The sequence below is a fragment of the Rhipicephalus microplus genome, chromosome X (assembly GCF_043290135.1).
Source record: "Rhipicephalus microplus isolate Deutch F79 chromosome X, USDA_Rmic, whole genome shotgun sequence".
Taxonomy (NCBI): Eukaryota; Metazoa; Arthropoda; class Arachnida; order Ixodida; family Ixodidae; genus Rhipicephalus; species Rhipicephalus microplus.
The window spans coordinates 108,569,629-108,596,433 of NC_134710.1; the positions used below are offsets into that span (position 1 = coordinate 108,569,629).

A 26,805-nucleotide genomic window follows, 5' to 3' on the forward strand; every position below is an offset into this window, starting at 1 on the left:
ACATCAACAGGCCCAGATGGTTTCCAATTATGCTGATAAAGACATTAGGTCCGAAGTCTAAGCAGGCTTTGAGAGAGGCAGTGAGCAAAATAATAATTGATAGAGAAGTTCCCGATGGATGGAAACTTAGCATTGATTGATTTGTGGGGTTTAACGTCCCAAAACCACCATATGATTATGAGAGACGCCGTAGTGGAGGGCTCCGGAAATTTTGACCACCTGGGGTTCTTTAACGTGCGCCCAAATCTGAGCACACGGGCCTACAACATTTCCGCCTCCATCGGAAATGCAGCCGCCGCAACCGGGAATCGAACCCGCGACCTGCGGGTCAGCTGCCGAGTACCTTAGCCACTAGACCACCGCGGCGGGGCGGATGGAAACTTAGCAGGATGAGCATGATCTATAAAGGAAAGGGGGTCAAAGCTGACATAAACAACTACCGTCCTATAACAGTGACATCAATGGTCTACAAGCTGGCGATGCAGGTTATAAAGGAAAGACTGCAGGCATGGATAGAGGATGAGGGGGTGCTGGGGGAACTGCAGAATGGGTTTCGGAAACACAGGAGGTTGGAAGACAATCAGTTCTCACTGACGCAGTGCATCGAAATAGCAGAAAAAGAACACAGGCCCCTATGGCTAGCATTTTTGGATATCAAGGGAGCGTACGACAGTGTGGTTCAAGAGCAATTGTGGGGAATACTGGACACACTAGGCGTGGAAGATGTAGTCACTAATTTTTTAAAGAAGATCTATAAAAGTAACAAGGTAGTTATAAAGTGGGAAAAACAAGGTATCTAAGCCCACAGAGGTGAAACGGGGGCTTAGGCAGGGCTGTCTTCTGTCACCCTTGTTATTCATGATGTACCTACAAGGATTAGAGGCCAAATTAGAGGGAAGTGGACTGGGCTTCAACCTCTCTTTTGTCAAACAAGAAAAACTCATTGAACAGGCACTACCAGCATTGATGTACGCAGATGATATAGTGCTAATGGCCGACAACAATGAAGATTTGCAGAGATTGGATTTGCAGAGATTGGTGGACATCTGCGGTAATGAGGGAGATAGGTTAGATTTCAGATTCAGTAAGGAAAAATGAGTAGTCATGATTTTTAATGACAATGAAGGTAGTAAGCTTAGAATACAGGAGGTCACGCTAGAGATAACGGATAAATACAAATATCTGGGCGTATGGATAAACAATGGGGCCGAGTACCTAAGGAAACACGAAATATACGTGTCGACTAAAGGTAACAGGAATGCAGCGGTAATGAAAAACAGGGCACTGTGGAATTACAATAGGTATGATGTTGCGAGAGGAATATGGAAAGAGGTCATGGTTCCTGGTCGGACGTTTGGCAATGCGGTCTTGTGCATGAGATTAGAAGTTCAAGCAAGATTAGAAATTAAGCAACGTGGAATAGGTAGGCTTGCCTTAGGAGCTCACGGGAATACACCAAATCAGGGAGTACAAGGTGATATGAGATGGACATTTGAGGGCAGGGAAGCTAGCAGCAAGATAAAATTTGAGAAGCGATTGAGAGAAATGGGGGAGGAGCATTGGGCTAGGAAGGTATTCAGCTACTTGTACATGAAGAATGTCGATACAAAATGGTGGAAGCGAACCAGAAAATTGACTGGTAAATACTTGGAAAACAGGAGGGGGCCAAACCAAAATAAATTATCGGTTAAGAAGAAGGTGAAGGAAGCTGAGACCGATACGTGGAGAATTGGCATGATTATGAAGTCCGCACTAGAGATCTATCGAACTTTTAAGCAGGAAATAGCCAAGGAAAGGATTTATGATAACACTCGGGGTAGCTCTCTACTGTTTGAGGCCAGGACGGGAGTATTGCGAACAAAGACATACAGGGCCAAATATGAAGGGCTAGACACGGTATGCAGTGCGTGTGGAGAGGAAGAAGAAACTGCCGAATACTTGATAGTATTCTATAAAGGGCAAAGTGTTGAGGAACCAACCAACCAACCAAAGGGCTTCACCCTGTAGTTCCGGTTGATGGCCCAGAGTTTTTCAAAGCACTGGGGTTTAGGGACAGTGAGGGTAAAATAGACTTTAAGCGGGTAGAATTAACTAAAAGGAGGTTATCTGATTGGCGGCTAAAGTCAAAGCACGAGTGAAGATTGAACCCTTCGCTGCAAATTACGAATCCTCAACCTCCCTATTTAAGGAGAAAAAAATAAATCTAGTTCTTGGTTCATTAAGTATTACGGCTTGGTGGCGCTAGCCACCACCCGATATAAAGGGTACAGCCATATCCATCCATCCATCCATTGACTGTCCTGTATGACTATCCCGTATGACACATGCTACCTATACTATCCTGTATGACACATGCCTTCATTGCCTTGTGCATGAAGATAACTTTCATGGCTCAAGTGCTACATATTTTTTTGCTGTTATAGATTTAATGAATCAGAATTATGGCACGCAGCTTTACGTTTTAATGCACACGGCACATAGCCATTGCCGTATTTTTGCTATGCTTACGGTGACGCACTTTACAGTGTTTTAAGCTAGTTTGCTGACAAATAGCATCTATATTTCATAATTTTAAAGCATTTGCATTGACCTAGCTATGTCTTGCTTTTACCTTTCTGGGCTAAACCGCTTTGCCTGCCTGAATTTCTGTATCACTTTTATTATTTTTTCTCTCATTCTTTTTCTTCGCATCGAAGCACTGTTCTCCTTGAACAGTTATCTTTTGCTTACTCACTCACTGATCTCTGAGCCCTCTGCTTTTAAATTACAGCGTAAGGTGATTCTTTTTTTTTGCGCATACATGTTTCTTCATACAACAACGACGTGAGTGAGCGTGGCGAACGTAGATCTTCTGCAGAAGGGCTCATCAATCAGCGGGACGTATCTTGCCACTAATAAAGCATATTTGAAGATAATTATTGAAGATATAAAAACTTCCTTCATTATAATTATAAGAGCACTACGTTATGTAATTTTATGGAGTTGTCGGACTTTATTAAACTGCCAATTAAAAAAAGCATCACAATGTACTGATTCAAGATATTGTGAGCGCTGACTGCGTTGTTCATCATCATCACTGATTTAAAATCCGAACACTTCGTTCATTGATTAACCGGGCTTTAAGGACAAATACGCCTGTTGAGATCAAGTGGTGTGTCTCGACGCTGCCGTTTATTCCAACGAAAAAGAATGAAGATCCTCGTACCATGCTGTTCTCGAGGGTGGTACGAGAATCTGTTCCTGAGCAACTAGGCAGGGCAACCGGCCAAAAACGACTACGCTCAAATTCACACTACTAGGATTGATTGGTATGTGGCGTGTAACGCCCTAAACCACCATTTGATTATGAGAGACTCCGTATAGTGTAAAACTCAGGAAATTTCGACTACCGGGGGTTTTAACGTGCACTCAAATCTCAGGACACAGGCCTACAACATTTCCGCCTCCATCAGAAATGCAGGTGCCACAGCCTGGATTCGATCCCGCGACCTGCGGGTCAGCAGCCGAAAACCTCAGCCACTAGATCACCGCGGCAAGGCATGTTCACTTTTTTTAACAACTTCTGCATAAACATAATCGTAACCAATACCACCGTTTTAATGATTGATATGTGGGGTTTAACTTCCCAAAGCCATGAGAGACGCCGCAGACGAAGGCTCCAGTTATTACGACCACCTGGGGTTCTTTAACGTGCACCGAAATCTGAGCACACGGGCCTACAGCATTTCCGCCTTCATCGAAAATGCAGCCTCCGCAGCCGGGATTTGATCCCGCGATCTGCGGTTCAGCAGCCGAGTACCTTAGCCACTAGACCACCGCGGTGGGGCTCAATATCGTTGTTTGTCTTATATCATCATCGTCGTTTGTCTTATATCATCGTTTGTCAATATCGCCGTTTGTCTTAGCCGCCGCAGAGGGCAGGCTACGCGTTCGCGTGTCCCCTTTCATAAAGGACGACAGTGTACATACAGGCGTGAGCAAAAGAGTGCAGACCACGGGATCGCGTGGTAGAATGCATCGACGTGCCATTCATTGAAGTGGCGCCTGCTGCGGTGCGAATTCCCGTGCGGTCATTATCAAGTGGCCTTTTATGTTGCTCTGTCTGACAAAGTTGCGGAGCTCGTAGCCAAAATGACAACTGGGTGTCGCTTTTATTTTTGCTCCATCGAATCTATGTCGTTCGCACGTAGCTGCTGCTGGGGAGGGAAGTTCTTAAGCGCCAGGCTTGCGTTGTTTATTACACCAGCTAATTAGCCTTACTATGTTTTACTTCATTAGGTGATATCATTCTCAACTAGATTTGATCAGTTTTGGTGACGCTTACTTTGGTTTAACTAGGCTCATCCAAATTTTACTTGGCTTAACAAGACAAATGCAAGCGGGGCTGAGAAAGCTTAAATTTGTAGGATTGGCTTCATTAGGTTATACGATGCTAGCAATGCTTAGTTAGGCTAGTAACCAGTGTAAAAAAAATGACGTGAGCCCTGAGCTTGCACAAGCCCCGCTGCAGCCACTACGTAAAAAAAAGGCGTTGATTTGGTGGAGCACAAAAAAAAAGCGTCTCCAAGTGGTTGTTTTGGCTACGAGTGCCGTAACACCGGCAAACACAGCCACGTGAGCGGTAACCTGATAACTCCGGGATGGGAATGCACACTGCAGGAGGCACCACGTCAGTGGATGGCGCGTCGATGAATTTTGCCACGTGATCCCGTGATCTGCACACTTTTGCTCAGACGTGTATGTTGAATAATATGTGGGGTTTAACGTCCCAAAACCACCATATGATTATGAGAGACGCCGTAGTGGAGGGCTCCGAAGATTTTGACCACCTGGGGTTCTTTAACGTGGACTCAAATCTGAGTGCAGGGGCCTACAACATTTCCGCCTCCATCGAAAATGCAGCCGCTGCAGCCGGGATTTGAACCCGCGGCCTGCGGGTCAGCAGCCGAGTACCTTAGCCACTAGACCACCACGTCGGGGTCACGTGTATGTATGTATGTATGTATGTATGTATGTATGTATGTATGTATGTATGTATGTATGTATGTATGTATGTATGTATGTATGTATGTATGTATGTATGTATGTATGTATGTATGTATGTATGTATGTATGTATGTATGTATGTATGTATGTATGTATGTACAGGTTATTGCCATGATGGAGGTATTACTCAAGTGATTCTCGAATGGCCTGATCGATAGGAGCCTTCTTGGGTAAAAAAATCACAGCATACCCACAGAGTGAATGATGAAGAGTGGGCGAAATATCCGGAGTTTCATCGGTTAAACCATGCATCTTCCGTGAATCTTTCCCAGTACATCATCAAAGACGTGGCAAACGTGACGAACAGTACTTGTCTGTCTGTCTGTCTGTCTGTCTGTTTGTCTGTCTGTCTGTCTGTCCGTCCATCTGTCCGTCTGTCCGTCTGTTTGTCTGTCTGTCTGTCTGTCTGTCTGTCCGTTGCACCAGTCTGTCCGTTGCACCTGTCTGTCTGTCTGTCTGTCTGTCTGTCTGTCTGTCTGTCTGTCTGTCTGTCTGTCTGTCTGTCTGTAGAGACATCTCAATATATGTGAGTGATGCTAATGACATCGAGTGAACACTTCGCGTACTCGGGCTGGCTACGACAGACAAGTGTGACAGAGAAGCTTCGCCCCTAAAAGAAATAGCAAAGCGGACAGCGGCAGATTTTTCTTATTTTAGTGGTTTAGAGTATAAGAGGAGGGTGCATATGTGGAGATGACTTTAGTGGGGCCCGGACCAGTGGAGCAAAAATAGACCACCGGCAAAGGCGTCTGGTACTTGGGTTTCCGAGTGAATGCGAGCTGAGCTGACGTCACGCATGCCATAGGCAGGAGAAGTAGGAGCACGAAAAGTGGTGCCCTCGTCTCCGATTGGTCCGCTTCCCATTTGTTAGGTTGCGACGACTCCAGGACGATCGCGGTGGTATTCAACTGGGCGATAAAAGCGCCGACAAAACGAATCCTCAGCGATGTGCTCGCGGGGCGATTCTGCCTATACGCGCGGGAACGGCTCGAAAGCGTTATACTGCCAGTGCGAAACGACCGTGCCAGATGAGAATGTTTAGCGCTCAGTGATGCAGAACGGAACGTCAGCAACCATTTTCGACTGCTCTTTCAACAATTACTTGAGGCACTCACTTGAGTAATGAATGACTTTGTGCGCGTTGCGTGGTCGGCTGCGGAATCATGTCGGACAGTCAGTATCGAAAATTTTAAACGAAATAAACCAGCGTAATTGACTGCTTTTCTGAAGTCCCTGCATTTACTCAACTAAATCACCATAGAACATATCTGCGCCTGTGGGATCTCATATAATAATTACAAACTTAACTTGCTTCGATGTTCGCAACGGAAAGAAATGAATTAACCCCTAACAAAGACACGACTTTTCTTCGTAATTTCACTCATGGCTTCTTATACTCTTACTTATACTGCGCGTGGCGCTATAAACGAACGTTACATCTCACCGTTCATCAGGATAATAGCCCTACACTAAAGTCATCGTTTGTTGTTTCTGCTTGACCTTTTTTTCAGAATGACTGCAACTCAGTGTGAAATTGGACAGAAACGCTAATGAAGTGAACAACAAAAAATACACCGGATTATTTAAATGCTAAGTGAGCATAGATTGCGCATTCAGCATATGCCTACGTCACTCAGCGCTAACAATATTGCAGGCCATGTGTATTCAACTATTGCCGGTGGCGCAGCAAAATGAATTGAGGTTCAGGATAGCGGGAGTGATGTGCCATAGCGAGAGTTGCTACAATTAAATGACATAAGTTGATCGAGGTTAGCAATCTCTTAGCTACTTAGTGCCAGCACTGGGCCAGTATACTTTGAAATTTTAGCGCGGTATGATAAAGGATACTCGGGCAAGAAGTATTGCAGATACAGATACGAGATAGTTCCGGAATGAATGTACCCAATACGATACTTTTTAATTGTATCTTAAGATACTTCGATACATTTCAGTTTCAGATTTCAGATTTAGATTCTTTATTTCCGCATTCATTTGAAACAAATGCTAGGACAGGAGCAAAAAGCCGCTATCGGTGCGCCTTGACAAAGGCACCTACCTAAACAAAATTTGGCACGCGACAACACACGCACATAAAAAAACTGCAATGCATTGGTATTCATATTCAAATCAAAGAAAAAAAACAAATAGAACACTGACATGTGTGTTGCAAACTTACAGCACAACGAAAAATTCTTTTTTTTTTTACATAGGATACACGTTTTTTAGCGAACAGTTCACTACTTCTCCGAACACAATCGCAGAAAATATGTAGCATGGGAAAACTATACAGATTTTCAGGTACATAAAAGCATGTAAGATTCGTGATTTTAACACACACAGCCAGAATAAAAGATGTACCATACCTAAAAAACAAGCAAGAAAAAGCAAACACATATATAGCGAAAAATTTCTCACATATAGCCGCACGTCTAAGAAAACTCTGCTTTAGCATGTGGCGTCAAGTAGTGTTTAGATTAGTTTTTTGCCCTCAAGATTGTTAGGCAGTAATGATATACGGTACGGTAGCTGGTCTTTTCTATGACTCGTTTGCAAAAAAGGTATAGCCCAAGTTTCACGATCTCGAACGTCATTATTGAGGTGATGAGATTTGCTTAAGTTACCAAGACGAATAAGTGCAGTGTGGCCTCGTTTCACGCTTTTTTAACTTAATGGCAAGGTTAAACTCATAATGGTAATGAAATTGGAGAACACTAAACTGAGCAAATATTGGACTTGTATGGCTGTCATAAGGAAGACACGCAACAGGCTGCAATGCTTTTTCTGTAGCATATGAACAGAACAGAACAGAAGGTTTTATTGTGCTAAATGAAGAAGAATACATGTGCATGGTATACAGAAAGAGGTCCCATAGTCAGAGACTGCAAGGGGACCTCTTGTACAATGTCGAATTGAGAATGATTGTGACGTACATAGCAGGGAGACGGAGCTACAGTAAAATGTAATTGAAACAAATAAAGTAAGAATATACCCTTGTAATCTCACAGAAACAATTTCAAAGCAAAAGTAACGCGCTAACTTCAATGACAAGTGATTACAGAACGCAACTCACAATGAACAGTAACTCACAATGAACAATAAATAATGTCTTGCAACTTTTCTGTGACGTTGTTCCCCAAACTAAATTACAATAATTAGCATGAGAGATAAATGCTGTATTGTACAACAATAGCAGTATTTTTGACGGAAGAACATCCCGAAGCCTACACAGTGCCCCGCATGCTTTCGCCATACGTTTTGCAATGCGTTCGATGTGTTTATCTCACGGTAAGGGGTGATCAGAGATTATACCTAGTGTTGTGACGTCAGCCGACACGTCAATTCGTTCTGATCGATAGAATATGCTTAGATTATGATTTACGCGTTTTTTGGGTTGGCGTAAAAAGAACAGCATTAGTTTTTTTAGTTGACTTGAAAATGATTTTCTTTGTTCCCCAAATACAGCGTTCTGAGAACAGCGTTATCTTGTTGTGATAAATAATCAGTACCACGCGACTAGAAGAAAAGGCTGGTGTCATCTGCGTATAATATATAATGTTGTAAACTGCTTATGTTCACAAAATCGTTTATATAGATAGTGAACAGTACGGGTCCCAATATGCTTCTTTGAGGAACACCATCTCCTAGCTTTAGGAGGTCTGAGTACTCACCTAAAATGCAAACGCATTGTTTTCCGTCCATTAGGTGAGATCTGAGAAGATTCAGTAGTAATCCACACAATCCACAATCTTCAAGCTTTTTAGTAAAGTAACATGATTGATGTTGTCAAAAGCTTTGGAAAAATCAATAAATATACGTCATGTTATTTTTTTTTCTTCAGAGCCATTCAAAATTAAATCCTTTTGTGTTAATATAGCCAATTCTGTCAATATGCCCTTGCGAAACACGAATTGTTATGAATATAATAGCTGGTGTTTTTCACAAAACGACACAACGCTTTTACAAATAATCTTTTCCGAGCTTTTTTGAAAGGACACAGGGCACTGACGCCGGCCAGTAATTCGACATATCATTTCGCTCACCTGATTTCAACAAAGCAGTTACCTTTGCCTGTTCCATTTTCGTCGGAAACACACCAGTAGACAAACAAATATTGAATACGTGCGCAGGAGCATCTACTAGGAAGTCTACTGCAAATTTAATTGGTTTAATCTGCAGACCATCAATGTCCCTTGCCTTACTGTTCTTTAAAGATATGCAGAGTAAACTTCTTCAGGTCTCCTGTGCTCAAAAAACGCTGTATACACTGGCGCTGCGATGTAATTGAGAGCGCCTGTGCTGTGAGCGCTAATTTCTAAACTCGTTAAGTGTTGATTGAACCAGTTTGCTAATTCAGCACCCTTTTGCTGCTACCATTCTCACTAGGTTGGAGCTCTTCATTGCTTTTGCTTTGATTTAGAAGTTTATGAAGTGCCCGCCAAACTAAATTGCCCTCGGAATGCGTGTCACAAAGCAGTTTTTCTAGGTATGCCTTTTTTTATGCATCTTGAAGAAACTTCTTTACAAAGTTGTGGTATTTTTTAGAAACAGAAAAATGATCAGGGCTTCTTGAGCGCACAAAGTGGCTGTATAATTCGTTTTTCTGACGAATTGTATTTACATTCACTTGTTAACCAAGGCTTGCGTAGTGTTTTATATATCTTTACCAAGTTGTAATTTGAAACAACTAGTGTAGATTTTTTTATCATGCGCATTAGTGTATTATAAGCTGTTTTAGCGTCGCTACAGTTAAATACGGATGCGCAGTCAACGACGTCAAGCTGATTTCGAAATCCATTCATTGTTCTTGGATTCATCTCCTGAACTACGAAAGATTTACATTCACGTCATCTTGCTGTAAAAGTGTTGTTTCGCTTAGAAAACAAGTAAATCGGCGAATGATTACCTAAATCAGCAGAAATGGTACCACAGGGCCCACACTTCGCACTTCAGGGGCTATTTGGAATAAATAAGTTGATAAAAAATTCAGTAAGGCTTGTGACGCGAGTGAGTGCTTTTATTATGTTCGAACAACCTAAAGAGTCAAGGAGTAGTGTTAAAGCCTGAGTAAATGATTTTGATTGCAGAAGATTTATATTGCAATCACCACCTATGTTTATGCACAATCTATTTTGATATGCACAACATAGTAGCTCCTCTAAGAAGACAAAAAAAAACTTTCACTATTACCATCATGCGGTAGATACAAATCTGCGAAAACATTGCATTCACATTGTAATATTAGCGCTTCATAGTCTGGTGTAGTTTTGGAAAGATTTACAACCAAGGTACATAAAAGCCTTTCTGACATCATCTGCATGACTCCTCCACCACGACGGCTTGGTCTACTTAAAACGAAACTTTGATAACCTGGCAAATGAATAACATCGTCTTCTCCACAGTATATCACGTCTCAGTTATCATTAAAATATCAAACCTAAATGAAAAGTCACCAAGAAATTATTGTATCTGGTCGTGTTTATTACGGGCAGACTCACCATTGAAATGCCACAAAGTAAGAGAATCGGCATAGCCAGGATGAAGGAGGTTACATGGCGCAATTATCATTTACGAAGGTATAACATTTGTTGTTGCTAATAATCACTAGAATATTTTAGATAGGTCTGCTTCGCACGTGATCTTAACAACGACACATTATTCAGTTTTACGGGTGAAAATTTTCTCGTCCCTCACCCATACAAATCGCCATTTCATTTCTTTCTTCCTTACAACTGTCATACCAAGTAGTTGTGCTTCAGTTGAGCGCATAAAGGTCCAGTCACAAAAACTGACTGCTTGGAATAAAAACCAATGTATTCAGCCGTGATTCTGGCCTTCCGTGGTTTTTGAATTACCGCGTTGCGTTTAGAGAGACGGTTGAAAGACACCACGATGTTCTTATCAGTATCAGAGTTCCGTGAGGGGACGCGATGGCAAGCATCAATATCTTGTTCTGTCATTGGCACGCGAAGCACATCTCATACTTTTTACAGAATATTCCCAATGTTTTCATTGTGCGAGCAAGGAACACCTTTCACATCAATATTCCTTTTTCTAGAATTTTGATCCCGTGTCATTATCTTAGAGAGTTCCGAGACACTTGCTTCTTTAATTTCTCAACTTCTTGCAAAAGCGGCTCTTGGCTGCTTTTAGCTTGGCATTTCACTGCTTAAGTGCTTCACATTCTTTTTCCAGTGCTTCATACTGGTGTTGTAGAAAAAAAAAAAGACACTGACGCCGACCAAGAGGGTGTCAAAAATATAAGAGACTTTTCCTCCTCCATATGAAAGCCTGGTTCACTAATGTTATTGACACCCTTTTGGTCAGCGTCAGTGTCTTTTTTTTACAATGCCATTACTTCCCGACCAGACAAGATTTCGTCCAATTCCCGACTTTCCTCATGCTGGTCACCAGCAAATTCCACACTTTGCTTGAGTTCTCGCAGTTCTTTAAGAAATTCACGCTTCGAATCCGCAATTTCCCGGTTAACTTTAGCGACATAATTTGCTATCCTGAACAGCAGAAAAAAACACTACATATCAACCATCTCAAAATAGATATGCTTTAGTCAGCAATTGGCAGCAGGGCAGTGAATCACACTTAAGTGACAAGCAATGAAAGAAAGTAGTTTCCAACCTGCAGAATAAACGTGGGGTGAATTCTCGGTTCTCGTGGCTGCCTTTCCTCCCAAAATGACGGCGAAGGACCAGTGGTGCTTTGTGTATGGTGCCTGCAGAACAGCCGATGTGACGTGGATCCACGTGGGCCCCACAATCAGTTGCAGGCAGCCGAAACAGGCAGCGCCACGATGCAGCTCCGATGCAGGGAATGACTCCACTTAATGCATTGGTACAGTTCCACTCGTGATACAGTGACCCACCGCTTTCTTGAAAGTCCCTGAGCGTCGGTATCAGCAGAATAAATGTTGGCTAAATTCTCGGTTTTCGTGGCTGCCTCTGCTGCCACGGGAACCGAGTTTAGTGTTATATATGTTCGCTGTTATTTATGTATATATTGAAGCAGCAAATGCCCATGCATTGAAGTGTTTCTTGGAAAATGTCTTAATTGCAACGAACGTTTTAAAATATTTCAATAAGATATCTGTTTGAATTTCGAGAGTTCTGTGTTTCTTGCTCAATGTATATTAGTTTCATTCCGAAACTTAGGATTTGTTTACCCGACATCTCTTTATAATCGGCCTTATCAGTGATTGATGGGGTCACTACCAGTTCTATTTGGCGACGAACTGGAGTTGCCATCTAACTGCCGGAAATTCATCAAGAAGCGTAGGCTCAATATTGCGCGAAGGCTGGTGCTGTCTTATATTGTCTGTAAGCCTAGATAGAGCTTTGATAATACCTCATCAGCCGACAGCTGAATAGCAACAACGTTAGTATCAATATTTCATGAGAAGCATTATGAGATTATCGAGTCAGCGCACACAATTCGTTGAGGACATGAAACTGCAATGACGTTTTATACTCTACTTATCTGCTTGCGTGAAACTTTTGATAGCAACGTATTCACTAACATGCAATCTTTTGCTATTTCCTCTTTAAGAGCACTTGTTCCACCCACAAAGTTCAGATGAATTGTACCTGAAAAAAAAAACACGACAAGATCTCACTGCTATTCCCCTTAATGCAACTTTTATACCTGCTTACCAGATTACTTGTAGGACAGAAAAAAACTACGGTGACCTAAAAAAGAAAACGAACATACCAAAGGCAAAGAGCAAGATGGTTCCGTGTAAAAAAAATGACAGTGAATTGGTATACAGCGTGTTTCACGCAATATAGAATCAAGTATGAAGAAAAGCACTTAACCGTGACTAAATGAAACAGATGACTTAAGGTTTACAGTCATGTGGTAGTAGTTAAAGTATTTTATATTGTGGTTAATTGGCTAAATAACTAAGGTCAGTTATGAGACATTGTTAATAGTCACTTTAAGGACTAGTGCGTTCCCTCACACCGTAGAGCACACTTAAAACGACCAAACCAATTGTTTTTAGTCGACGTACAGCCGTCAGCACCTTTAACACGAACGCTCCGCCGCGTGTCCTGCAGCAGTTTCACGCTCAGCATGTACGTTTGGGTTCTGTTGACAAGATGCTAACCATACACGCCGACGTACTTTTCAAGCCCACCGAGGTATATATTATCTCGGCAAATGCGCCCAGCACTTCGCGGCTGGTATCAGTCAAGCTAGTCGTGGCCACGCATCGAAGGGTTCGTGTTAAGCTTGTCCACGACTCTACATGCAGCGTGGTGAACATTTTCTGGCTTTTAAATAAAGATCATGAATTATGAAAATAAAACCACTTGAATGTGCTCATGTGCTATCGTAAGGCAGCGCTCTTGAACGTGCTTCGAGCGAAACAACCGGTACTTGTACCATCAGCCTATCGCTACTCGGAGATGGCGGTGCCCTTTTTTTTTTCACTGAGTGCGACGGTCATAAATTTTGACGTGCTGTGGAGCATATCAACTTTTGAAATGAGCGGCTGGCAGCCATAGCCGCTCATTTCACCTTGGTCCAGGTGCCGTTTGTTGCGCTCGACGCACATCTGAGAGCGCTTCGGTACAATGGTGGTCATATTTTTCTTCAGCTTTCTTCAAGCACCAAAATGATCACTACGTAGCAAGTACTTTTCCACAAAAAATTAGATTGCACATTTCAGACTGTCCTCTATACAACGCGCAATATGCACTTGGCCCTAAAGTGAATAACAGCTTTGTTCCATGATTCATCTTAGTTCAGAAATTAGGCGCAATACAAAAACGAGAACCACATGGCGGTAAATTACATAGTTAGTTTTATTCGACGTAGGTTTGCCTTTTTCTTTGTAAATGTGTGGTTCCAGTTAAACAAAATATTTAAGGATGTCCGAATATTCACACATTTTGAATAACCAATCGAATATCGTCTCATTCGATTTGGTGCTCGAATCTAATAGTGCATAAGCAAAACACCGAATATTTTTATTACTTTTCAGATATTAATCGAATAATCAGCCACAATAAAAATGCTTGAAAGAATGAAACGTTGAAATAGCCATGGGTAACTATTTTTGTTTTCGTTACTGACCAGATGCATGCGACCCATATGCAATTAGGGGGCTAACGACGCTATATTGATGGCAGGATGAAGACATTCCTGCTCAAACCTCGAGTGTCTGTGGTGCTACTAATCCACCACATGACATGACATTAATGCAATGCCACGACATTCATAATAATAGTAAATAATTTACCTGGATTAGTGTTTATGTTTTTATATTATTCAAAATCTATTCACTAAGCACCACTTGCAATACTGCAGTCACTGCTGTATTTCATTCTGCAGTTGAAAACATTTCGCAGACACTACTTGCTGCTGTACATGAGCTTGTTTTAGTATTAAAAAATGTCATATTTTATTCCTTTTTGAAAGCTCCTGAATATTAGTTTCAAACAAAACATTCCTAGTAACATCATCGAAATTGTTACCGTGCAGTCTTAAGCTACATTTGCAATCATTGCTATTGGGAAACTATTTGAACAGTAAACGATTTATATTCGTACTTGATTTGGTGTCATCCTTATTCGAGACGTATTTGATTTGGTTCTGAAATTCCCCCTTCGCACATTCCAAGAAATATTATTTATGAGCACAATACAGGTGGTACGCCTGAAGTTAAGGAAATAAAGCGTGTTGTGTTGTCAACTTAGGTGTTAAAACAACAAAAAACGCAATCCTAACGCAAAACAGCGTAAAAGAGATTGTGGGCACGCTCATGAAAAAAAAAAACATGGAGCACTTGGTATTGCGTCTCAAATCCTCATATAACATGTTTAATATTTTTCTTGTACTTTCCATAATTTTAATGCAAACTGAATTTTGCTGTTGAATTTAAAGAACGCGATATAAGCAAATTGGAAAGTCATGCGTAGAATGGAAAGCAGATCGAAACGTGCCCCACGTTTCTCACGCATAAATGACGCACGAAACGCACTCACATGTAGAGATGCACGCTTATTCAGAACGTCATCGGAATAAGTATCTCAGTTGTTACTTCGCTGTGTCTGAAAAGCGCGCGCTTTGCGCAAACGGAGACTGCGATGATTGCAGTGACCTTTGTGCGCCCGGTAATTACAGCAGAATCGTTCTAGGTGAAGCCCGAGGCCAGCCAAGACGTACGATTGTCCCCTACTCCCCACCGCGAGATAAGGGTGCGTGAGGGAGCGTCGCGCCCCTTTTCTAATTGTTGCAAAGTTCGCGTGGGAAATTAGAGCGCGCGCCGCCGCGCGATGTGGCGATGCGCGCTCAATGCGCCACCTTGCTGGTAATGCTGAAAACACCATTTCCCCCGAGATGCCCGTCAGCAGCGATGTGTGGCAGATATAAGTAGCTCGCCGTTCGAACCGCGAAGGACGCACGCCTCGGTGGCTTAGTGGTTAACGGCTCGCACTTCCACGTACCGAAGTCTTTTTTCTTGATTTATTTCTTTCTTGCATTTCCATATACATAGATTCGTACACATATACGGTGCATGACACCGATGCCGGCGGCGAAATCCAGCCGAAAGTGTTCATATAATTGCTATCGCAATAATTCAGGTCGATGTTTATTGTTTCGAACAATGGCGTTTCAAGAGCAGTATTTTGTATCATATCAGCAGTGTCTTGTATTTGAGATACATGTATCCTCGATGCGCCCCAACCCCACTTACTACCGTGCATGTTATCATGCACAGATCTTCACCATACTCTTGACATCTGGCAGGCACTCGGGGCAAACCATGATTGTGACGCTGGCAAACCGCCCCCATCCTATACTTCCACCTGCACGAGCACCACCTTGCGAATTGCGTGGCACTGCACTTTTCCAGTAGACTCTTCTTGTGTTTGTTTGTTTGTTTCTCCCTTTTATCCTAGCGCAACCCACCATGGGGGATCGGCCATGAAACGAACGGTGTCTTGCTATTTAAAAAGAAATGTTCATAATTTCAAAGTGTTAAGTTTTTAATGAATATGCTTGATTTTGATAATTTTTAACGATGAACTTAGCATTCTTTTCTTCTCGTCGCCCGAAGGAAATCGCAAACGGCTTCGCAAATGCTCCTGTGGCTAAAGCCCAGCAGGGTAGGCCCAAAGGAAAGAGGAACTGGAAGGGATAAATTTAATCTCAACCTTCGAAGCGGTTCGTCTAGAAGTCTTTTCCTCTGATTGGTGAATAATCTGCACGTTAGAAAGAAATGATCAAGAGATTCACATTCATTGCAATGGAGGCATAAAGGTGACTGTACCAGACCAGCGCCCCGCCATGGTGGTCTAGTGGCTAAGGTACTCGCCTGCTGACCCGCAGGTCGCGGGTTCGAATCCCGGCTGCGGTGGCTGCATTTCCGATGGAGGCGGAAATGTTGTAGGCCCGTGTGCTCAGATTTGGGTGCACGTTAAAGAACCCCAGGTGGTCGAAATTTCCGGAGCCTTCCACTGCGGCGTCTCTCATAATCATATGGTGGTTTTGGGACGTTAAACCCCACATATCAATCAATCAACCAGACCAGACCTGCGTAGGTAAAACTTAAGTGGGGGTCTCGGCATCGTATTTTGGTAACTGCAATATCGGTCCTTCTGGAGGAACACCATCGATTTTTCCAACGATAATTGAGGTGAGGAAACTCAGAAACTGACAACGCAGACTTTGCGAAGTTGTCCGATACGGCAAATTTTTCAAAACGCGCCGAAGTTACAAACGCCAACGTCAGCAAAATAGACATTATCGGATCATTACATGATAAAAGTGCGAGTGCATCCGCTTGTTCATATAGAGGTATACCTTTGTGTCCTGTTACCCATACCAAGCGAAAATACGTATATGTCTTGGACTGAGAGATTTAATTAATTCTAAAGAAATTTAAAAATTTGATGCAGTGAACAACACAGTGAAAATTTGATGCAGTGAACAAACAGATGCACATTTCTTCAAGAATCAGTATTATTTATTTGTAACAAAACTGCAATATTAAAACCTTTGCCATGCCAAAATCTCTCGATTGTTTGATTTGCGCGTAAATTTTCTTTAGCATTGGCAAACGCTCATGCTTTCTCGAGTTCCTTCGTTAACGTATCTTTGCCTAGAAATTTGGCTTCGTTTGCAGAAAATTTATGAATTAAAAGAATAAAAGAGAACGGCCTCGAGGCAGCGAAATCTGCTTTAATGCAGAGAGTAACAATATTATCTCAATTAAATCTCCAAATTTCCTTCGAAATGAGAACAGCCTACAAAGAGCAGGCTGTTTTAAAAAGTTAAACCATTTTAAATTTTCCCTTTTTAACAAGGGCGCAGCAACTGTTTACGTATATTTTTAGGCTGCATACCATAAAGGCCACCTGCAAAAATTTTGCATTACCTTAAAGATAATCTTAAGTTCCACTCCTTGAATGTCATGTTGTGAGTTCAAGCGTTTATAGTTTCAAGGTGGTATTGAAAAAATAGGCTTGAGTTCTTTTAGCTTTAGTTCTGGCGCCTTTTCAAGTCCACCTAACGGCAACTCTGAACACAACTGTCCCTAACTGAAATATTGCCCATGAAACATGTCTTGAGTTTAATCATCAGGGCAATTCTTTCATATGGCATTCGGAAATTTCGCAACCATGATCTAATATAAAAGAATTTTACACAAATTGTGTGATTTACCGATACCTGATTGTATGGCGCTGTGTTCAGCCCAATTGAGTATGATCCGGAATGCGCAAGTTGAAGACATGCATGCAGAGAAACAACAAAGCCTTCCGCGCACTGCATGACTTCGGACAAAATACGGTCCTTCAAGATGGGTGCGATAGTGACGAACTGCATACTTTAAGCTCTGATTTGTGTTTCTATAACCGATCTTTCTTCCTTTCTTTCTCTTTAAATCTTTTTCCCTATTGTACCCCACTGTACGGTATGAAGCCGTACTTTTTTGGTTAACTTATCTGTCTAGCCTTATGCATTCCTGCCCTTCTGAGACGTAGAGCAAGAAAAAAGAAAGAAAGGGAGCATTAGGCCACCCAAGTGAAGCCCACCATGTCGGCCCAATATGTGAGCAAAACGTCACACCGAGCGCTAGGTTTTAGTACTCTCGGTGGTGTTGCCTTTCTGAACTTTCAACGTGATCCGGCTGGTCTGCACCGAACAAGCGTGTGTCAAGTAAAAGCTACCGGGTGTCACACTCTGAAGTCTAGGCCACTCTTGTCACTTGCGTGATTTTGATGCAAAAGGTCATGTGTTGGGCTGACCCTGCTTGCTTCAAAACAGGTTCACTTGCAAAGGCTGGCAACATGACGTTGTGCTGCTGCGGCTGCTGCTGCTGATGATCATGATGATGGCGGCCTAAATGCATGGCTCACACGCACTTTGGGGAATTGGCTGAGAAACGAGTAAATAAATAGAGGGAATCACGCCCTTCTTTCTTTTTCTTCCTCCATGTTTTCAGATACGCCAGTGCCACCTCATGGCTGCTGCATAGTGGTTTTGGCAATTGTTGCATAAGTGCCATAGTCTTACATGAGTTTAGCATAGTTCTTTGAGACAGTGTTGAAATCTAACCGACATCAAGTTGTCCGTAAAAAACTCAACGTACTACTGCCTTGTCATTGCTGCTAAATTCTGTCTGTCCTTACGAGCTGCTTGTGAAATGACAAAACAGCATGCCGTGTACAGGTGTCACTGGCGGTACTCGAACCTCGAAGTCGTTTGAACTAGCGAATATTACTGAGAACTTAATGCTCATTATTATCGTGACTAACAAATAAAAAAGCTGACAGCTTTGCCGCTAAGGTGAACCAATGAACGCAATAGCAAGTTACGCGCATACTGGCAAGCAAACCGAAACATGCCCCACGTTTTTTATGCACAAACGACGAACGAAACGTACAGGTACAGATTAACGCCAATAAGCGTCTCATTTGTTACTTCGCTCGGTATGAAAAGCGCGCCCTTTTCGCAAACGGAGCATGTGCAACGATTGCACTGATCTTTGTGCGCCCGGTAACTACAACAGAATTGTTCCGGTGAGATCCCAAGGCGTACGATTGATCCCACTGCGAAATAAGCAAGCGTGCACGTGGAAGATGAGAGCGCGCGCCACCGCGTCGTGACGTTGTGGCGACGCGCGTGCATCGCGCCATCTTTCTGGTAATGCTTAAAACACGATACTTTCCCCCAAGATGCCTATCACCACCCCGCCATGGTGGTCTAATGGCTAAGGTACTCGGCTGCTGGCCCGCAGGTCGCGGGATCGAATCTCGGCTGCGACGGTTGCATTTCCGATGGAGGCGGAAGTGTTGTAGGCCCGTGTGCTCAGATATCGGTGCACGTTAAAGAACCCCAGGTGGTCGAAATTTCCGGAGCCCTCCACTACGGCATCTCTCATAATCAGATCGTGGTGTTGGGACGTTAAACCCCACAAATCAATCAATCAAAGATGCCCATCACCAGCAGTAACGTACTTGCAAAGTATTTCGCCCATTCTTGCACCAATCTCAATTTTTAAGCACATGGTGGCACTAAGTTTTAATGCAAAGTTTAATAGTAAGTGGTCGATATAAATAGCTTGCCGTTTGAACGTTGAATGAGGTGCTCCTTCGTGGCTCAGTGCCTAACTCCTCGCACTCGCAATTCAGAGGTCCGACTTTCGGTTCCGCACGTCGGAGTCTTTTTTTGTATTATTTTTCTTTCTTGCGTTTTCACATATATAGATATGTATACATACACAGTGAATGACGGTTAGGTCGACGCCGACGCCGGTGGCAAAATTCACCTGAGAGGGTCCATATAAATGCTACCTCAACAAAAACGACTCAAAGTTACGCTTCCTTCCTTGAACAAGTGAACTAGTATGTGGATGGTGGTCGCTGCTCGCTAAATTCTTGTGTAGGAATGGCTGCAGGGAGGAGAAAACTTAACGTTTTGTTTTGACCACGCTTTCTCGGGAAGAAAAGAGGGCAGGGTGGGTGACAAAATGCTGTAGGGTGCCCCCCTACCCTTTCCACCCTGCAACCGCTCCTGATGTGAATGCAATGATGAATCCAACCCTACACACACATGCAATAAATACATGTAAAAATCAGCACGAACAAGATGGAGCACAAGAATAGAAGGACACAGTAAAAGTTCTGTCTAACCGTCTTGTTTCATCTTGTTCGCGCTGATTTTTTACAACATGCATCAATTCCGAATCACTGACTTATCTAATATACTGACATATATATGTAACGTAAGAAGGTAGCGATGGTTAGGAGTTAGAAGTAGAAGCCGAGAAAGAAGAAGTGAGATGGAAAAAACATGGCGTATGAGCCAGGCCACGTCGCTCACTCATCATAGCATCACACAAGTCGACAGGAAGGAGACCTGTCTGCCCCTTCATCAGTCGCTCATAATATACGCAGTTCTCCGCATGACAGCCTGAAAATACATGGACTACCGTACAAGCGCCCAGCATTACGCATCGACCAGCATCATGTCAGAAGCATCTACTGAACTTCCCATCCCCAAGTACACCGGAGCAGCGGACGATGGACCCATACAAGATTGGTTCGACCTGTTCGAGCTCCACGCTACCACTGCATCATGGTCGGAACGGGAGATGATCATCAACTTTACCGACTACGTCTCCGGTGAGGCCTTCAAATTCTACCTCACCCACATATTTTAAAACGACGAGTCATGGGAAAAGATCAAAAAAGAAATGATTGTTTAGTTCAAAGAATACAACGACGACTACGACGAAGGCTTGCTTATAACCCACTATCCACAGACAACCGCACTCGACCATCACAGTCAAAAGCAGCCTTCAAGCATTTACCAACCTCCTGCTTTTCCATCACGTGGATCTTCGGTCGCTCACAACGCGCACCTCATGTCTCACACGTTCACTATGGTCGGAATAGAGCAGAGAAGCTCGGAGGATACTCAGTCAAGCCTGGGACTTACAGTTCAGTTTCATGCGCGAGATGAGCTCGCATCATTCGTTGCACAGAAAGACAGTCATTCCCATCTAGAATCTGACCCAACCACGCCTATTGCTGTGGTGCCAGTGAGAGCACAGCCATCTGAAAACCCAAACACAGGAGGCTCAGAAGCAACTCTTACAGGTTGCCAGGTGCCAGAAGCCTACGTAATGAATTCTGTCGCAGGCGCCTCTGATGTTCCTCCACTCAAATCTGTCCTACCAACTTTACTGCCTGAAAAGCGTTACAACAGCCCACAGACTACCAGCTGCCAACTGGACACTACATCAATTTGTAAAGAAAACCGGCATGATGTTCAAGAAGTGCTACCACCTCAGCACATTCCAGTACAACCGCAGCAACGCCAGCAAAAGCTAGCCCAGGAATTCAAGACACTCCAACAGATACGGCAACAAGGACGACGACGCAAAGCGAGCCTCTTAAAGCAAACTCAAGACGTGAGGCATATACGCATAAACTATCGGCGCCACAAATGCGTTTTGCACAAGAGATCAAGGCTGCGCCTACGATTACAGCTCCGAAACCACAGAAAACGACGAAAGAGACGAAAAGACATCATCTGTAGAACGCAGAGACCAAGACACCGTTCCGTCAGCCGCGACCATCGCACTCGCAAACTGGAAGCACACCGTCTGTTCCCACCACGACACACAATTCGATGCCTTCGACATTCGAACCTTAAATGCTACAGGGACTCCCAACCTTACCCGTTCCTCACAAGAACTTAACCGATGTCATCACTAGTGCAGATCTCCAAGGCGTGGTTATGCCATTCAGGACGCAACAGCTAGCCTCGTCCACCCGAGTTCTCTTAGATATGGCTGGATTGCTTCCCTCTGCTGCAGATTTTTTGTGCGAGTTAAGGAAAGCCCTTCTGAAATGGAACTATGATGCATTTTGACATTTTTCGCTCGCTTTAACACCATTTTTGTTGTTTTGTTAAGTGTCTGACGCGACTTCTTCCGGGGGGAGGGGGAATCCTGTAACGTATACAAAGGTAGTGATGGTTAGGAGTTAGAATTAGAAGCCGAGAAACATGGCGTATGAGCCATGTTTCTGGCGTATGAGCCAGGCCACGTCGCTCATTAATCATAGCGTCACATATATAACTTGCGGCTAGACGCACAGCGCAGTCAAAATACTCGTAACGTCTTCATAACGGACACTTAAATGCCGCGAATGTTCCAAGTTTTGTTTAGCTCTACAAAAATAGAAGGTCTTCATGATGTTGTCGATAATGCAGAATCCAATGTCATCCGGGAGAACAGTGGCCGGCCACGCAAGAGAAAGAAGCCGCGGGTGCTCTTCTCGCAGTCGCAGGTGTACGAGCTGGAGAGGCGCTTTAAGCAGCAAAAGTACCTATCGGCACCGGAAAGGGACCACTTGGCGAATGCCCTGAAGCTTACGTCAACTCAGGTAGGAAAGACGTTTGTCACTCAGTCCGTGGGCACTAGCTCACAGATGATATTCAGTGTGGTTACTGGTGACACACGCGGTGTTCCCCTTCTCTGAACCTTTTCTTTCTAATTCGCACCCTGAAATCACTTTCCTTTCTTGCACTACTGTCACGATTTCACTTCAATAATTGGTAAGCATGCCTACAGAGAACTATGTTGAAATATCAATTCAAGCGCAATATAACTATGCAGAAGGGCAGAGGAAAACGTTAAACAGAAGTATGAGCATCTTATAGCAACATGAAAATGCTCAACAGATTAGTAAGCCTTATACAATGGGCTGCACTCGACAAAACGGTCTAAATTAATTTTAGTGGTGATGCCCACTTCATTCGCAGGTTGTAAACAAGTTTTTGTCTGCACTGAGTATGCGCTAGCACAAAATCAACCTATTCGGCCAGGTTTACATGTCTGCTGTAATTCAAAATATTCAGTTAGGATCACAACGTATGTACCAGAAGGCGACGCATGATCTCAGAAAATATGCATGGTGCTAGGGATGTTATGTAAGTCGTACCCTCAAGCGATTGCAGTACCTGTATAACAGACGGCCACAGCGCGTATCGCAAGAGCTGAATCAAACGCTTTGACTGAAAATAAGAAAAAAAAGCAGGTAACTACAAGCTTAAAATTATTAGGACGTAATATTTTGCTTTTGCTTCCGCCAGTTGCACTATAGAAGGCATTTTACTTTCAACAACGTTTTATTTTTCACTGCTTCAAAGAGAGACCAGACAGTCAGCAGAATCAGACAGTAGAACCTGCACAAATTTTGTAAAGACAGAAAGTTGAACTTGTCCATAAAGATTGATCACAACAGAATGTAAGACATTTTATAAGACAACACAAATGCTTACAAGTATTTGTGTTGTGTCGTTCTATGTTCATGTGTTCATGTTTGCAAGCGCCTTGCATGCACTTATGACGAGCGTAGGGAACATTTCCATTTGAAGTCGTACTCAAATATGGAAACTTTCGTACTTATATAAATATATATATATATATATATATATATATATATATATATATATATATATATATATATATATATATATATATATATGTATGTATGTACATACATATATATATATACATATATATATATATATATATATATATATATATATATATATATATATATATATATATATATATATATATATATATATATATATATATATATATATTTCTCTGCCATCGCAACTTTGACGAGGATGGTCCTCGAATTAAATTCATTCGAATTTATCCAAGAGTATTTTCGACAAATCAGTGGGACTGCTATTGGCACCAAAATGGCACCCAATATGCCAACATATTTATGGGAAAGCAAGAATCGGAATTTCTTACACAAGGTTCTGTGAAACCACTGTTATACAGAAGATACATAGACGACATCTTGCTTATTTGGACCCACAGCGAGGATGAACTTCTCAGCTTTATCGACGCTTACAATGCTGTACATCCGAACATACACTTCACACTGGCCTACTCGCAAGCAACCGTAAATTTTCTTGATGTTACCATAACGATAGAAGAAGGCAAGCTTTCTACAACCATATATCGCAAACTAACGGATTGACAACAATACCTCTATTACCAAAGCGATCACCCACGCCACTGTGAAAACAGTATTCCATACAACCAGGCTCAGCGGTTTAAGCGAATCTGCTTTAGAGACGCTGATTTTGACACGAGCTCACAGAGGCTAAAACTTATGCTCGATGAACGAAATACCCCCCACATGTAATTGATGACGCCGTTGAACAAGTGAGAAAACAAGCGTGATGACTCACTTATGAATCGACCACCGCAAGAAGACCCACAACGAACAAACCTCTGCTTAACTTACAGCACAAATTTCCCCGATGTAAACAAAATCCTTAAACGACATTACAACATTCTGTAACAAAGTGAACGTCTGAAACGTGCATTCCCACCCGCTCCTGGCGTCGTTTACCGATGACTAACAATCTCAAAGACACACTTTTCCACTCTTAAATCAATACCTCAGCCCCTAATAATTCATGCCGATCTTGTTTAAAGTCACGATGTCTAGTGTGTAAAGCAATGCGAGAAACGCACAAAGCAACCAGCACAAAGTCCAAGTTTTCGATTAACATACGAGGAAACCTAACAAGCGATTCCTCTAATGTGGTATACCTACTCGAATGCAACATGTGCAGTATGCAGTACATCGAACAAACAGAAACACCAATTAGGATTCACTTCAATATTCACAGAGCCCTTGCGAAAACAGCCCCAAATCTGCCTCTATCAAAACATCTCAATCTTTTCTACCACGCATTCGATAAACTATCAGTAACACTTTTAGAAACGGGATTTAAATCAAACCGAGAACGTGAACAACCAGAGTCATACCTTATGCACTGATTCAACACCCTCGATAGAGGAATAAATGAGAATCCGGGTACACTTGCAGCAATTAAAGCATTAGAAAACAATAACGGCAATAATGAAAATAATAACTGAGTTCACGGCGCTGCAGCTGCGAAGCGCACTGGACAACTCAAAATGATTCCAAGTGTAACTACTCTTCCTAAGTACAGCTGTCGTCTGTTTCTGTTCATACCTTACTATCCAATCAATTGTGCCAAGCATGACATGCCCTACAGCAACACTGTGCACAATCGGGAGGCCCCTGCTGCACGCGTAATCCAGAAGCGGGCAAGAATTGACATTGCACCCGCTTGCCAGCCTCTGCAGCAATACGCGGCGCCCCTCTTTCAATGGCAAGATGTCGACGAGGCGCTGGCGCTGAGTAGTTAAAGGCTTAAACTTTTTAACAAAGCTTTTCCCCCCACACCGAACCGCCAGAGCCAGGAGGCGCCGTCTGGTCGGGAACAATGCGTTAGTGAAAGGAAGGATACACAGACCACACACATCCTAAAGGTGAAAAGGGGAAAAGGGAGAGACGAGAAAGGGGAGTAAGAGTGAAAGGGAGCGCCCGGGGGAGCCCACCTTCTTTTTTCTCCTTTTTTGTTTTTATTTTATTTTATTTCTTTTTTTCTGTTTCTCTCTCCTCCCCTCTGATTTAAGATTGTATAAAGCTGAGCACTAACAAACTGTACCCTCAGTCCTGATGAAGACCAAACTGTGGCTGAAACGTCGAAATAAACCACGTTGTGACTGGTCACGGAGGATCTACTTCACTATACTTGCAACGCCACTTGTGCATAAGGATCATTATTGAGCCTGTATTCCAGCCTAACGGACTCCTGTATACAAAAGAAAGTGCTCAAGTTGAACTGCCTGGCTTGCTTCTCTACGCGAAATCTTTATGCGTATGTGACCAACATTTCGAAGCCACACTCTTCCCTGTACAAAATGTATCCTCGTTTTCCCTTGAACATTGTTTTGTTTTGTTTGTGTGCAGCAAGCAATCTTTTCTAACGAGATAGGAGTGCCTGTATATGCAGACTTGTGCACACGCTTAAAAAAAACATCAGCATTTCAATCCTTTAAAATCTGCTATAATATCATTGCGTTGATTATTATTAGAGATAGTGATGAAAAAGACAAAACACACCAACCATTGGCATGTCTGGCACCTAACACATATAAGTGTTGCTCACAAATGCCGGTGTGATTGGGGCACCTACAAATGGATTAACATCATGTAATGTGCTGTCTTATGATGGCTTGTCAGCACACGAATTAATATAGACCTGACCACTAACAAAACTTTTCCCATGGTGTCAAGGCAAACCAAAAGTCAGCGTGATACATGTACGCCATGCACAGTCATAGATTGGAAACATTGAAATTGAACTTTATTTCGCATCTATACATGGCACAAATATCAGGAACAGAGACAAAATTCACATAACGGCCTGACGAGGTCTGTGTCCTTTTTTTTGGCAACAAACAGTGGACAGGCAAAATCAAAAGTACAATAAATTAAAACACTTGTATTTGAAACATCGAACTGATCCATATACAAAGTTTGCAACGCGTTGCTACACACGTTAAACAGAATAAAAAATAATATCCGTACTAAGCATAGAAGCATAATGAATATTCACTAATAATTATTTTAAAATGTTCAAACACGTCACCGTGTGCTTTAAATATAAGATGCATGTTCATTAAAATCAATGAGATGTGTGATCAACACATCCACACCCTTCGCGAGAGAAAGTATGGCAATTACAGAAGAGAGTTAAGTAAAGATGGTTTGACATGACGTAGCATTTGTTTTCTATAACTTGTTCGACAATGTGGGACATACCAGGTTTCTTTATGTTATGTAGTGAACGTGCTTGAATTTAACGTTAGCCGTGACA

The 26,805-nt window shown here is 42.6% G+C and overlaps 1 protein-coding gene across 1 annotated transcript in view; it reads left to right on the forward strand.

Moving 5' to 3' along the window:
- LOC119176764 (homeobox protein Nkx-2.5) overlaps positions 1 to 26,805 on the forward strand; it is a 73,382-nt gene that overhangs the window by 44,955 nt on the left and 1,622 nt on the right. The window contains exon 2 of the mRNA XM_037428121.2: positions 22,288 to 22,460. Coding sequence (XP_037284018.2) covers positions 22,288 to 22,460 — 173 coding nt within the window. The remainder of the gene's footprint in view (positions 1 to 22,287; positions 22,461 to 26,805) is intronic.